The 15,489-nt window shown below is 41.4% G+C and overlaps 1 protein-coding gene across 3 annotated transcripts in view; it reads left to right on the forward strand.

Annotated features, from left to right (window-relative positions):
* The window catches only part of sertad2b (SERTA domain containing 2b), a 75,608-nt gene that overhangs the window by 20,660 nt on the left and 39,459 nt on the right, over positions 1-15,489 (forward strand). Inside the window, exon 1 of one of the 3 annotated variants that reach the window (XM_052012802.1) lies at positions 14,943-15,161. The exons of the other annotated variants lie outside the window; for them this stretch is intronic. Within the exon in view, the coding sequence (XP_051868762.1) occupies positions 15,121-15,161 (41 nt within the window). The 5' untranslated portion in view covers positions 14,943-15,120. Of the gene's footprint in view, positions 1-14,942; positions 15,162-15,489 lie in introns of those variants that run through there. 3 annotated transcript variants of the gene reach the window in all.

The following is a 15,489-nucleotide window of genomic DNA, read 5'->3' on the forward strand; positions in this document are numbered from 1 at the left end:
TAACGTTGTTTCCTTTGGAGAATTTCTTGTTCCTGGGCATATATCCTTCTAAGTATGTTTTAATTGGTCCACTCCGTATTGTTGAAGGTCATTGGTCAAGGGAGGGTTGCCAATGAATATGGGAAAGAGTGTACATCTCATGGGTAGCCTTAAGGATTCGGTGCTCTCACCCAGCTCTTTTCAGTTTAGGTACCAATAGTAAATGCTGCGTTATCCCTGTTTTACCAAAACATGACTGTAGTCATTGCTGAAGTTTTTATTGTTTATTATATAAAGTATACTCCAATGCTGCTGCTTAATATTTATCCATTTGAGGTGCTGAAAGTGACTAAAGGCTGAAGTGATGCAGTAGGTAGATAAACTACATTCACTGACAAACCAATCCAGAACAGAATAGAGCTAGTCTATTTGTCTAGATTTTTGTTAGGCAAGGACAAATCCTACAGAATTAAGAGGGGTAGATGGAGTTAAGATCCAGATCAACTGTGATCTAACTGCAGGACAAAATGGGTTTGACTGGATGAATAGCCTGATGCTGCTCCTCTCTCTGTGCTCGGCAGTATTTAAATTATATTTTTGGAAAAAACGCTTTCATTTTATCAGTCAGTAACCTTTCATTTCGCAATGCAAGTTAATTTTGGGAATTTTTCTCCCATTCTTTGTCTTAATGCTTCCAATTGATAAAGCAGTCAATCATTTTGCAAGGTGCAAGATGGATTGTGCAGGGATGTATAACATGGTCAGTGATAATCTAGGGGGAATTTAGAACTTGTGGCTAATGATGTATTCGGTAGGATGGATCCTGACTGCTAATATTCATGCAAAGGGAATATATGGACACTAGTGCTAAATGAGGGTCTTTTCCGGGCATGACAGATTTTATGCAGAAGGAAAACATAAAAATAGCAAGATTTTATGAAGATGTTGGATATTGTCATGTATAGTAAATGAAATTAGAACCAATACTGCACCTCACCCTCTCCTCCTCCCAATCCTTAAAGGCTGCAGGCACCAGAGTGCTTTTAGTGGAAAATCTCTGGGCACATACACACAGTCTACTGATGGTAATTTTGAGATTGGGGTGGGGGTGGGTCAGAGAGTTTCTCTTTACACATTTTTCCCCCCCTCCTTGTAATGCTCCCACTGTATGATATAGGGCAAATTGTTAAATAAATTGCCTCAAAGTTCTGAACTGGCTTGATTAGACAAAGGCTGGTGTGTTTGAGTAGTTGCTAGAAGCTAAGCGCCTGCTTTGTACACTTTGAGGTAAGTGTAGATGGCTGAAAGATAGATGAGGGCCAGATGCAGTTTGGCACATGTTCAAGCAGCTGGTGTTATGCTGTGTTTCATTAGCTGGGAGTTAACTGTTGACCAGCAGTGAAAACCTGCCACCAAGCTTCCGATAGTGTTGTGTGAAAGCATGAAATATGCAACAATGTACAGTTGACTTTCTGTGGCAGGACATTTTGCATTTGAAAAGAGCTGTACGTCAAAAACAATCTCAATTTCTCCTTTGTTTTCTCATTGCTTTATTACCCAGCCCCCAACACCACTCGTCTCCAAGGAAAGGGTTATCACTACACAACAATCAAACCCTGGACTCCACTAAGGGAACAGAGTTCAAATTCCAATCTTGACTGAATATTTGCACATCAAATTTACATTTTCCCTCTAAGAGAAGGAAGAGTAAAAAATGGACAGGCATGGACGAGTGCCTAAAAATACTTGAAGAGAACACCTCACTTCAGAAAAGGTCTCTTGGGCTTCCTGTAAAGGTTTCCTTTCCCTGTTTTGGCCTCTTGCAAAATTCCATGATTTTTGCCACACTCCTCTTAGTGGTAGTAGCATTCCCTTGTCTGGATGCTCAACTCTGGAATTCCCAAATCTCTTTCAAGACTCCCCATAGATCCACCTCCTATGACCAAGATAGATCCTAATATTTCCCTTTTGGATCAGTGTGAAAAAAACATTGTTTGATCATAGTTTTGAAATCCAGCATTGTGTTATTCACTAGGTTATAGGTGCTAAATATATATATAAATTGTTGTCACCAACAAATTAATTAACTCATTTTATATGCAGTCAATTCTTCACGTTGTATTGTTTAACACTCCCAAATGGACTTCCTGCCCGTACATTTGATAGATGGCAGAACTATGACAAAAGTTTTATTTGTAGCTTAAAAATGAACACGTGTTCTTCAGATAGGCTTTCTCTTCTGAGTAATTTCAAATTGTACTCTTTAAGGTGTTCCTTGTCATTCTCCTGCAATGAAAATTTCCAAGATACTTGTAAACCTCTTTTTAACCTCCTCACATAGTGATGCTTTTCTGTTTCTCTTGTTCCTGCCCTCCTCGCATCACAACTTGGCAACGTTGTCATCTTAATTTTATATACAAGGAAACTTCCCCTGGGAAGCAAAAAGAAAACTGATGCTGGAAAACCTGAAATAGTCAGCAGATCAGGCAGCATCTGTGGAGGGAGAGGCAGTTAACATTTCAGGTCTTTGCCCCTTCATCAGATCCTTCAGCTGATGAAAGGTCTTTGAACTGAAACGTTAACTCTGTTTCTCTCTTCGGGAGGCTGCCTGACCAGCCAAATATTTCCAGCACTTTGAAATGGGTTTTATTGGAATTGGTTGGTCAATGTTTCCGTGAAGCTTGAGATAACAAAGGAAAATGAACATTTTATGGAGAGTTTACCAGGAAGGTAAAGGATGGAATGACCAAATCCTAGAAACCCCTGATGACTGGTGGGTAAGATAAATGGAGTAATTACAGACAAGTTCAAGTTAGTTTAACTTGGGTGGGGGGGGGGGGGTGGTTATGTGGTTGGAATCGATTTCTGAAGGAAGGTGTAAATTTTCACTTACATCACATTGTTATAGATTAATTAGAAGCTATCAGCATAGATTTGTTGAAGGTCATGTCTAACTAATTGATTTTTTTTGAGGAAGTAATAGTTGATTAGGGCAGTGTGCTGATGCGGACTTTAGCTTGGCTTTTAACAAGGTTCCACCTTGCAGGCTGGTTTTTTAAAAAAAAAAGAAAAAGGGGTGGTCCAAGAGACTGTGGCAAATTGGAATCAAAATTAGTTCGGCAGTTGGAAGCAAAGGCTGATGGTTGACTACTTCTAGTCTGCCTGTAAGGCTGTTACATGTGGGGTTTCACAGGGCTCAATACTCAGCATTTTGTAGTATATACTAATGACTTGTATGTAGGGATGTAATTGAAGAAGTTTGCAGATGATACAAAAATGAGTTGTGTGGTTGATAGTGATGAGGAAAGGCTCATACTGTGAGAAGAGTTCTGGTTTGGTCAGTTGGGTAGAAAAGTGGAAATAGAATTTAATCCAGATAATGGGGAGGCAATGCATTTTTGGGAGGTGCAACAGAGCAGGGGGATATGCAATAAACAGGAGGATACTGAGAGGTGTGAAGAAACAGCTGGACCTTCGAGAGTATATCCACAGATCCTTAAGTTCCAGAACCGGTTAATAAGGTGGTAAAAAAGGCAAAGAGGATGCTTTATTAGCCAAAGCTTAGAATATAGGAGCAAAGAGATCATGCTGGAACTATATACAACACTAGCAAGGTCACAGCTTGAGCACTGTGTGCATTTCTGGTTACCACATTACAGGAAATGTGATTGCACTGGAGAGGGGACAGAGGAGATTTACAAAGATGTTGCCAGAACTGGAAAAGTTTAGCTGCGAGGAACAATAGGATAAGCTTGCTCTGTTTCCTTTGGAACAAAATGGTGACATAATTGAGGTGCATTAAATTATAAAGGTCCTGGATGTAGTAAATAGGAAGGACCTTAAAAAAGAACAACAGGAGACATGGATTTAAAGTAACTTGTGAAAGGAATATTTAGGAGATGAGGGGAAATGTTTTCACCAAGAGCATAGTGGAAGTCTGGAACCTGCTGCAGGAACCTTCATCGTATTTTTAAAAAGTACTTGGATGTGCACTTGAAGACCTATGGTCTGGGCTCTAGACTTCAGAACTGGAAGATGGGACTAAGATGAAACAGCACAGACATGGTTAGCCACATGGTCCCTTTGCACTATTCTGTAATGTTCTATAATACTATTATTTGATTCTGAATGTTGTATTTTGCAGTTTGACCAAGTTGGTCAAACAAAAAAGTTTGAACCTGGTATCTTCTGGCCAATGTGAGTTCATATCACATGACCACTAAGCCATTAAAAGAACTTTGTTTTTCTTTTTAATAAGCCTGAACTTACAACAATTTTTTCTGAGCAATTGGCTGTTATCCTGATTACTGTGACTTGTTATTTCAGTGACAGAAATTGGAGGAGGTAGATTTGAAGGTAATTTCCAAATGAACCAGATGGAGGCAAGAATACATTCCCCTCTCAAACGAGCCCTTCCAAGTGCATGTAAGATCAACCCATCTTGCTGGCACAGACTCTTTGAATGATATTTTCATCAGGCCCTTTAGCCATTCCTTTCCCCACTGCACCACAGGATAAGTAATTATCCAGTATCCCAGTGAAAGTTCTGGTGGAATCTGCTTCTGCTACCCTTTTAGGCATTGTATTCCAGATCATGGCTCACTGCAATCTCCTGGGGGAGGGAAGAAAAGTTCTCTGCAACTGCTCTGTAAGTACCACCAGCCCCAGTTCTTCTGCCAGTTATTTTAAGTCCATAACCTCTGGTTACTGACTTTAGAAACATTATCAAACCTCTTCATAACCTTGAACACTAGTTCAATCCCGAACACTCCCCATCCCTTTTAACCTCCTCTGCTACATTGTTAATGTTACATCACATTTGCTTTTAAACACAGTCACCCAGTAAAATATATAAGGTGGGATTGCAGGTTCTTTTAAAAGCATCTGTATAAAAGTGTGACTCACATGTTGGATTTTATTCTAAGAATTTTCTGATGGTGCATGAAGAAGTCTCCCTCCCATCTACCACTCCCTCGCCCACCCATCCACTCAACGTGAGCTGTCAACATACTAAGATTATTGGAATTAACTGGATTTTAAATGAACATGAAAGCTTTTTATTTTGCTTATTAGATTTTTAGAGAGATTCTTTGTGGTACTCTCTGTTCTGACACTTTAAGTACTTCTTCATTAAAGATCTCTTGTACGTGTGTGTTTGTGTGTCCTTTGGGAAATTCAGTATTTTGTTTTTTCCAAGGGAATACTGGGGTTTAGCAGTGGCGTACAACATTCAGCCCACCTTAGTGATCTATGAGCTGCCCGCACTCAGCCCACCCTTTCCTGGAACTAGTTCTTGAAACTGTTGTCAGATTGGTGGAGGGACTTCCCACCATAACAAGCAAGCCTCTGCCTTGTAACTGGTTACCTTCAGCCCTGGGTTTAGCACCTCTCTGAAATTTCAAACATTTAAAAAAAAATGTCAAAAACTATTTTTAAAAAAATTAAAAATATTAGGTTATTAAAATCTAAGAAAACACTTTAAGACAATTGCATATATATATATTAACCCAATTAATTCAAAGTAAGTGAATTACCTGAAATATAAGCACTCTGCCTTATAGCTGTTCCTCCATAGAAATGAATGGCGTTTCTGAACCTGTATCTGGTCTAACTTGATCCAGATTCAGCAGGCCTATTTCACATTATAACTGGTGGAGAATTGGCAGGAATTTGGTCTTCCACCAGTTGATTCCATGAGAAGTTGAACTATGGAATACAGGCTGAATAACAGCGGTGAAGACTCCTCAGGAACTTCCATGTGCGAGGTCCCCACAAGTGATTCAAATTGTCAGTCTGGGTCTCCCCATAAAACGTTTCTTGCATCAACATAGTAATGCTACCATGCCAAAATGAACAGGAAAATCCCAGCTTCAATTCTTGGTGCTGAAAGTTCTCATGTTTGGTATTTGCCTCCCAAGATTAATTTCTCCTAGAGTTCCATTGCAATCAATCAGTAACCAATTAAGTTGGCCTTTGGCATCTGCCTTTTCATTTACTCTTGGACACTTGAGGTCAAAGATGCCAACTGAAGGATGGCCACTCTAATGAGGTACTAATGGGCTTCAGGACTTGTGGATCCGTACTGTAGCAAGGGGTGGCATTTTTGGGAGAGAGTCATTAGAAAATGAACTTGTCATCCACCTGTACCTGTGATGAGGAGGCCTATCTGAATATTTCTCCAGGCCTTCACAAGCTTTGAAGAAAGTTCAGATAGTTGCCTCTTGCTTGGACAAAGGAGAAGAGTGGCTGAGGCCCTTTATGTTGCCTCTAGACTCAACTAATTCACTCCTCTCCCAGTTGGCTTCTCATCTTCTTCCCTCCATAACTCTAATACCATATCTTAACTTGCACTAAGTTTCATTTATCTGCTACGACTGCAGGCCAACCAACATCTGATTCCTGTGAAGCTACTGATGAATGAAGAGAAGAATTATCTGTTTCTCATTCTGTCCCTATTTTCACATCTCTCCATGGCCTTGCCTTTGTCTCAACCATACAACCCTCTGTGACATCTGTGCTCCTCCAGTTCTGGCCTCTTGATTTTCATCACTTCAATGTTGGAGCTATCGAGGCTCCAGCCTCCACTTTTCTAATTCTCTGATCTTTGTCCTCTTTTGCCAGGTATTTTGTTATCTGCCCTGCTGTCTGCTGATGTAGCTCAATACCGGTTTGTTTCACAAGCACTTCTGAGTTACTACAGGAACTCTGTGGGTGCAAACTGTTGCTGTTGTGGAGGACCTTTTCAAAGCATCATTCACCTGAGTGAGAGTGCTGAACTACAGCCCAAGAGAAGTGACAGTGAAAAGTATTGATTAACCAACACTAGCTTCATTACCAGAAAACCATTTTGACCAGACTTCATGCTGCAGTTTGTAGTTCAGTCCTCTCTGACGTGAGCACCCAGATTTGCCAACCTTGAGGGTTTTGTCAGCTCTCCTGAAGCCACTAGAAAGCACCTCACCTGAGCAACAGAGTTGGCAACCTTTCTGGTGATTGATTGGATGATTCAACCAAAGTTCCTGGAAAGGCCTGTTGGGCTGATTTTTGCCTTCTGTTCTCTCTTGTTCAGTGATTTCATTCAATTAAAGAATTATGGCTTGATCTATTGTGTTAAGAAATATTTCATTACAAACTTGCCTCTGGAATTAAATCAACGCCGATTTGTAGTTCTGGTACATCGTTTCAGTTACCTATTCTTGCTCTGCATGTTAATCAAAGGAGGGGTTTCCATTCATATAGTGCCTATCACATCCTAGGGCAACCACAAATGCTTTAGATCCAATGGCATAGATTTTGAATGCAATAACGTTGGAGTGTAGAAAGTGGCAAATTTACATATTGTAAACTTCCACAACAGCTGTGTGATAATGACCAAATATTAACCAATGATGTTTATTGCATTAACATTGTTGGTTGAGGGTTGATGTTGTTGGCCAGGACATCTTGCTCAGCTTCAAAACAGTGGCATAGGACGCTTTGTGTCCAGCTAAGAAAGCGGACCTCTCATCCAAAAGACCATATGTTGTCTCACCAGAAGTACAACACCTCCAGAAGTGCACCATTCTCTCAGAACAACGTGGAGCATCAGCTATATTTTTGTGCTCATTTCTCCAGAGTGAAACTTGAATCCACAACCTCCAACCCAGGCAAGAGAGGCGAGTATTTGACATGGTACTTTAAATTTAAAGTCAGACACTGGGCAGAACTGAAAAGTGGCCATAATTATGGTTTATCAGATAATTAACATCTATGTAAATGACAGCATGTCATTTATATCTGGAGAATAAAATGCACTGTATAAATTCTTGAATCTCTAAGTGTGCACACTGCTGAAAAAACATGTTTTCTGTAAATAGCAAGTGAAAATCATTTTCCTTATAGCTGTGAAGCTACTGGTGGATGAAGAGAAGAATTGTCTGTTTCTCATTCCACCGATGCTGCCTGACTTTAGCATTTCCAACATTTTCTATTTATTTTAAGCTCTGTTAATGATGGCTTATTTGAAAAGTTTCAAATGTCTCCATGCCATGCCGGGTTTGTTAGTGATGGCGGTAGCTGTGAGTCAATTAGTAGAAAAGCATGCAGGTTAAAGCCCCTCCAGAGTACCAAGCACAAACTCTTGGTTGGTCAGTACTGAGGAAGCGCTGCACTGTCTGAGGTTTCTTCTTTCAAATGAGGCATTAAAAAACCCTGTATCCCCTCCTATGGATTTAAACGATCCCAAGGACTATTTCAGAGCACCCTCCTCCCCGGTGCCATAGTCAGTATTTATTCAACAACTATACATAGTAAGAAAAAATTGTGATAATTGTCATATACAGCAATTTTGCACAAGCAGCAGAATAAATTGTTTGTCATGCTTCCACCACAGCAGACACTTCAAAAGTTACTTCCCACTCTGGGACAATCTAAGATCATGATAAATCCAATTTTTTTTTTTTTTTTTTTTTGCTGCTTGCACCTTAAAATTCTGGAAGCTGTGGTAGATTTATTTAGAGAAAGTTGCCAAAAACTTCATCCTTGGTTTGTAACATCCAATACATTATTTAATAGCAATGGCTTGTATTCTTCCTCTGAAATTCATTCTATTAAAACATTGGGTAATTTTACAGGGTGCGGAGGGGAGAGAGATAGCGAGTAAGCAGCCTGTTTTGCATATTTCCCATTTTTTTTAATGTATGTTATTAGTACTGAAGTTGAAATTAAAATGGAAAGAATTATAAGTCTAGCTAACTGGCAGCTACTGAACTGAGAGCAAAGCTCTTGCAGACTTTCTCACTCAAAGACAGACTTAAATTATATTACTCACTCTAGTTTTGTTTTGTGTGTAATCTTTTTATGATTTCACTGCCTGGGTTACTTAAGGAACACAATATTTTGTTTCGCCTTTGGTGCATGAATTTGGCTCATTTCAAGATGACGGGGGAAACTGTGTGGCCTTGATAAAATGGATTTCGAGTCACCAAATCTAAAAGCCAGGGACTAATTGCACATAAGATTCTGGTTAGCCATACAACGGAATTGGCTTTCATTAATATGCTGGTTTGCAAGTTGCACTTTTTTTTCCTTAAGTGGCTTCAAATATTTGTTAAAAGAGGAACCAGTGGAACAGGCAGGCAACCAGACATTGGACTGGGTTGTCAGCATTTTGAGAGACTGGCAAGTTTCAGGGTGCCTTGGTGTGAGAGTTATTTCCTGTTGTTGACTAGAATCTATATTTAAAGCTACCTAGCAAGGAGTCTATAGGTTTCATTTCTGTTTTGGAATCTTCTTCCCTGCCTTTTTATTCATTCTTTTCCCTTTTCTTGTGGCCCCCCAAAAAAACTTTGAGATCAGCATAAGAAAGACCCCTCACCCCCCCCCCCGCCCCCCCATCATCAATCTCTCACCACCCCCACCCTTGGCTGTTGGCTAAGGCTTACTCACCAACCATCTTTCTCAGTTAAGAACTAAACTCAGCAATAATTCCAGAAGCAGGCTATTTCCAGACCCCTACAGAGGAGAAAATCTTTAAGAGAAAATGTCTGTAGATGTTTGTATCCTTTAATAGTTTGGAAAAGAGGATGTGCAAAACAGAGGAGGGGCTGCAAACTTTTTCCGGCATTCTGTATTTGTTTTTTTACCCTTGTGCAGAGTAGTGTGAAAGTGATCATTTCAGATTATTCTGGCAATTGACTGAACACTTCCTGTAGCGAGTCACCCTTGGTGGAAATCCATGTCGGGATACTGGATCACTTTAAACCCCATATAACAATCCTTTTGGAGCATTGCTGGGGAACTTCAACTATGTTTGAACTAATAGCAATTATCACAATGCACACCTAGACAACCTAGTCATCCTCCATGTTCTCAGCTAACAACCTTACTCATTTCTGTTTCTCCCCCTCTGGAAGCCTACCCGCCCCCCCCCCCCCACCCCCCCACCCCCCACCCCACCACCACCACCACCACCACCATTTCTACAAGCATTGATCTCCAGTATTTCTCCTCTGCCACTTGCCTCATTGGCACCTCCAGTCCCCCAACACTATGTCAGAGCCCCTGCTCCCCAATCCTCAAATGAAACCTTACTTCCTCCTCGCTGACCCCACCAATCCAAGGGTCAGGCTTTCACACATCCTTGATCATCTCTTCTCTTCTAAATGCATTCGGCAGTAACTATCTTTTATAAAACTTAAATTGTTTAAGAGTCCTTTTAGGGAACATTCATTTTCCCCCAAAAAGGTCCAAATGCAACATTTTGCTGCTGGATACAAGCCTTCTTTCCTTCTAGTGAGGAGGCTCCTGGAGATATTCCAAACTGCTAGTTCCACGCCATCATCCAACCAATCAAGTGTGCAGTGATGCAGCAGGTAGTGCTGCTGTCTCACAGCTCCTGCAACCTGGATTAGATCCCAACCTCCAATGCTATCTGGGTGGATTTTGCACATTTTCCTTGTGACTGAGTGGGATTCCCGGGAGTGCTTCAGATGTTTTCCTCTTTCCTAAAGAGGTGCTGATAAGTTAATTGTCTCCCGTAAATGACTCCATGTGTAGGTGGGTGTCAAGAGAATCATGAGGGAGGATATGGACATGTGAGGTAGAACAGGGATTAAGTGGGGGAATGGGATTAATGGAATTGCTCAAAGAGCCAACATAGATTTGATGGGCCAAATGGCCTCCCAACACTGTGGTGGGGGGGAGGGGGGAGAATATGAGAAAAGAACTGTTCTGCCCCCCTATGAACCTGGCCTCTGTTCTGATTCTGTGTTCAACTGAAATTTTCAGCAGGTGGCTCACAACTTCAATGACCCTTGGTGTTCCACTGCAGTCCCAGCCAAGCATGCCCATTTGTGTGCATTAGGCTGAGGTGTTTGGTCTTTCTATTTGGAATTTTAGAAGAACTGAAAAGAGAACTAGCAGTTTGGAATATCTCCAGGAGCCTCATCACTGGAAGGAAAGAGGGCTTGTATCTAGTAGGAAAGTGTTGCATTTGGACCTTTCTGGGGGAAATGAATGTTCCCGAAAGGACTCTAAACAATTTAAGTTTTATAAAAGATAGTTACTGCCAAATGCATTTTAGAAGAGATAATCAAGGACGTGTGAAGAAACAATCTGTTGGAGGAACTCAGCGGGTCGAGCAGCACCTGTGGGAGGAAGGAAATCGTCGACCTTTTGGGTCGAAACCCAGTGTTTCTATGAATGTCCTCATTGGTGGAATTCTGTTTTGGAAGGAAAGCAAGAAGCATGTGTTTGTGCACAATGGAATCATAGAATGATACAGCACAAGAGGAGGTCATTTGGACCATGGTGCTTGCTTTGGCTCCTTGGTTGACCTGTCCAATTAATCCAAAGGATGCTTGCTAACTCGGTGTGGCTCTATGAAGGTGCCTCCAAGGAGCAGTTGTTCCAGTAGAGCAGCTGGGAATGTGACTGTTGGTCATGTTCTTGTGGCTGGAGAATCTGGGCGAGGATCGACTCCACCATCACTGGCCCAGCTGATTTTTTCCTGCACAGAGGCTGATATCAGTTAAGATATTGTCACTCACTGCCACACCCATTGGCCTGGAGCTTCCACCCTTCTGCAAGAGACCAGAAGCTCTTTGAAAGATTTGAGGCTGTTGTCAACAATAGGTTGCAAGTTTATATCATTTTTCACATCCATTTATCACTGGTAAAAGGTGATGCGTAGTTCTGTACTGTTTCAGGTAGCTGAAGGGTGCTAACTAACCCAGTCCTTTTATTCTCTAAAAGTTGGCAAATCTCTGTATGAATGTGCTTCAGTAGTATTTGTTGAATGTTTTGAAGTTCTATCCACTTTTTTTAAATAACTGAAATTCTTTGCATGGTTTCAATGTCTGCTCCTACCCAATTTATTTTTCAGCTTTGAATTGGTTTCTTACTGCCTTTTCTTGGCTGCTTTCTGATGGTGCATTATTCCATTTGATGGGACTCGGTGTTGCAGCTTCACTGGGCAGCAGCAGATTTACAGAATATTAGCATATGTACTCCCCTGAGATGTAAAGGCACGTGGATCAGACATGAGAGACTGGAGCTCAGTAAGCGCCCTACATTTGATTGGCTAAACGAGTCTGAGCAAGGGAAGTGTGAGCTAACCCTTCTGCTGCTGCATCCAGCTGCCAGGGGATTGGAAAAGAGGCGGGATTCTGATGCCGGGAAAGCACTGTGGCTGTGTTTCACATCAGTTTTTTTTAAGTCAGTGCTTATGAATTGAGGCTGCTGTGTAAATCACTGCAGGAGTCACCCTTGCATAATCCTTGAGCTCCTTGTTAACCAAGGCCGCAAACTTTTTGTACAAAGTTGAGAGATTTAACCATTGCATTCATGAATCTGGTGTGGTTTTGCACATGGCACAGGTGCTTTAATTGGTCTGGACTAACGGAGTACTTGGTAAGATTGGCATGATTTCACAACTTCGAAGGATTCTCTATGATTGTTGCTAGCCTGGAGCTTTGAGCAAGTAGTTTGTTACAGCCCTTCAAAAAGCAAAGCAATGGAGCTTTTAAAAAAAACAGGCACTAACTAAGAGCAGAACTAACATTTGCAGTTTGTGTGTGTTTTGTGTGTGTGCTTCTGGACTAAAAATAACAAGCCAGTGAAATGCAGCAGTTGCAGTATGCTGCAACAATTAGTTTCTCTGAAGACAATTGCCATGAATTAACTGCTTGTAAACCAGCAAATTTTAAGAACTTTAAATTTCAACTATCGGTGCTCACATGCTGAGGGCTTGGAGTAAAATTCAGAGCAGCATATTTCTGGTGTTGCACAAGCTGACAAACTGCTGCCTCCAAACCCCAGGAGTAGAGGCCAAGCACCTCTCAGGTTTCACTTGTCAGCCAAGATCTCCACTTCTCTCTCCACTTTTAAATTTGGTTTTTTGTGTGTGTTGGTCATGAGTTACTATTTGTCTGGCTTCCGGTCAATGAGCAGGATGTTCCAAAAAAAATGAGTGGTAAATTTTTGTTATTATCAGAGCAAGATTTTTCTTTCAGTATCATGTATGAAATCAGTTGGAATAATTAATTCTAAAGAGGCATATCTAAAGGCAAATTAAACTTTGCTCATTTACAAGCTTCAATTAAGTATCGATCCTGATTATTAGGAAAATTTCTGCCCTGATAAAGGGTCTCGTCCTGAAACAAACATCGACTGTTCATTCCCCCCATAGATACTGCCTGACCTGCTGAGATCCTCCAGCATTTTGTGTGTTGCATTTATCCTCCCCCTCTCCCCCTCTCCCCCTCTCCCCCTCTCCCCCTCTCCCCTCTCCCCCTCTCCCCCTCTCCCCCTCTTTCCCCCCCCCCCCAATGAAAGATCAACAAACTTATTTTTTCAAGAAGTTCAATGTTTTGGCAGTTTTCAGAGCAGGGTGCTCAGGAATTGTCTTGATTACAGACTAATTTCTCAACATAAAGGGTCTGGGGTAAGGCGTGAATGCAGCTGTGAGCTCTCCTTGTGAAGAGAAAGGGGTAAAGGAGAGTTCCCAATTGAGTGTGACCTGTAACAGAATGACCATTGTTACTTCTAAGTGGCCATCAATACCCCCTTGGTGAATCTTACTCTCGGGTCAATTCCTGCAGCAAACTTCTCCAAGATGCTGGAGTTGGGAGTGTTTTATACCCAATGCATCAGTGCAAATTTTTTTGCGGGGATTGTGTGTAGTTGTATTAATTCTTAAGCATATTTAGAATTGTCCATGGTGTTAATAACATCCATACATTTTTGGATGAAATGATTTAAATTCCATTCCCCCAAGGTCTAGACAAGAAATACTTTATAATAGTGCTATATTTAATGTATTAGATGCTGGTAATAAATGGACAATTGGTGTTCAACAAATGTTGGCTTGGGGAAAGAGTGAATGAGAGGTGGCCATATTAGATATAATTACAGCAACTAAAACACTAATTGACTGAAAACTCTCCCTACATCTGGCATGAATGAACATTCATGAATCTAAACTTTGCATGTGGTTGTCATGGTTTTTGATATTGTAAACTTGTGGACCTTTTTAACATTTCTGATTTTATTTTTCTATTTTCATTAACCTCTGGCACAAAATTTTCCTGCACCCATGAGTTTTCAGTTTAAATCCAACGTTGAATTCTTGTCAGCAGATCCAGTAAAAGTAACTGTTTTGACATGACTTCCTGACTTACTGTTAAAATGATTTAAAATTATAGCTTTTTGGTGAGAATTAACATCAATAAAATTGCAATAGTAGTGTAAATAGAGCTCATGTTTGTAATTAATCAACATGAGAGAAAATAGTCCGTGCAAAGTAGAGATTCGAATCCACTTCCCCAAAATGTATTAGTTGTTGGTTTTCTGTGTGTGTGTGTGTGTGTGTGTGTGTGTGTGTGTGTGAGCTTTAAGCTTGATTTCTGTAACATTACTTTTGGAGATTTAAAGCCGGGGGCAGTAGCTGTACAAAGTCTAAAAAACAATTGTTACGGAGGCGTTGTGAAGAGACAAGGTGACAGAGCACGATGACCGAGGTCCAGTTGAAGTGTTGGAGCGAATTCTGTAGTTCAGAATTCAGAAATTCTCACTAACACTGGCTGTTTAGAAAGTGAGGGGTGGGGTATTAGCATTGGTAGAATGGTGTAATTTTTGCATTTGCACTATGTGTATGCCAAGGATCCAGTTTCACCAGTTCTAAACTGCTTTTAGGCACGGTCGACGGGAATTGTGATTGAAGATGAACAGCACAGTTGATGTTGCCAGTTACTGAGCTGCATTGTGCTCCAGCGAGACCGTTTGTAATGTTTTCCTTATGATTTGAGGGTTATGTTGCAGTGGATACTAAATTTCCATGTCCAGCCACGGTCTCCCTTTCTTTGTGAATGAAGTTGACGAGAGATTCAGAGCGGTGTGCCGGGAGCCGGTGTGCAGGACGAAGAGGGGGTGAACTGTGCAGGCGTTCAGACCGAAGTCGGTCCGGGACGTACGCGCATGCGCGGTCAGGTCCCGGGACGTGCAGATCGGGAAGGCGGAGCCTGTCACTCAACTCCGCCGCTGGATTCTGCACGGAGATCAACGGAGGAGCCCGGGACTCCCCTGGTATTCCGCGGGGGATCGCTGCCGGGATCCTGCGCCAGGTGCGACCCGGCACAGGATCTGGAACTCCTAGTGATTTTAATGGGGATTGCAAGGCAAAGATTCAGAAAGCAAAGAGAAAGGCAAGTTTATTTTAATTAATTTTTTCTTTTAGTTCTTGTTTTTAATGATTTCTCAGTGCTTTCGACCTCTACATAACCTTTAAATATAATGTTAATTAAAGCTAATTTACTTTAATAGTTTTTTTAAATGTCTGACTGTCAGAAACGTTTAAAGATTGTTTTAAAATCAGTGACAGCTTTGACAGAAGAAAAAGCCCCACCCCCAGCTCTCCAACCTTCTTGGGGAGAAGGTTCTGCACTACACAGCTCGCAGCCACTTGGCTTTCGGACCAGGCTGCTTGACTTGGGTCCAGCGGGTCAGTGAGATAGGCCTTCTGCATCTGGCCCA

The sequence above is a fragment of the Pristis pectinata genome, chromosome 3 (genome assembly GCF_009764475.1).
Source record: "Pristis pectinata isolate sPriPec2 chromosome 3, sPriPec2.1.pri, whole genome shotgun sequence".
Lineage (NCBI taxonomy): Eukaryota > Metazoa > Chordata > Chondrichthyes > Rhinopristiformes > Pristidae > Pristis > Pristis pectinata.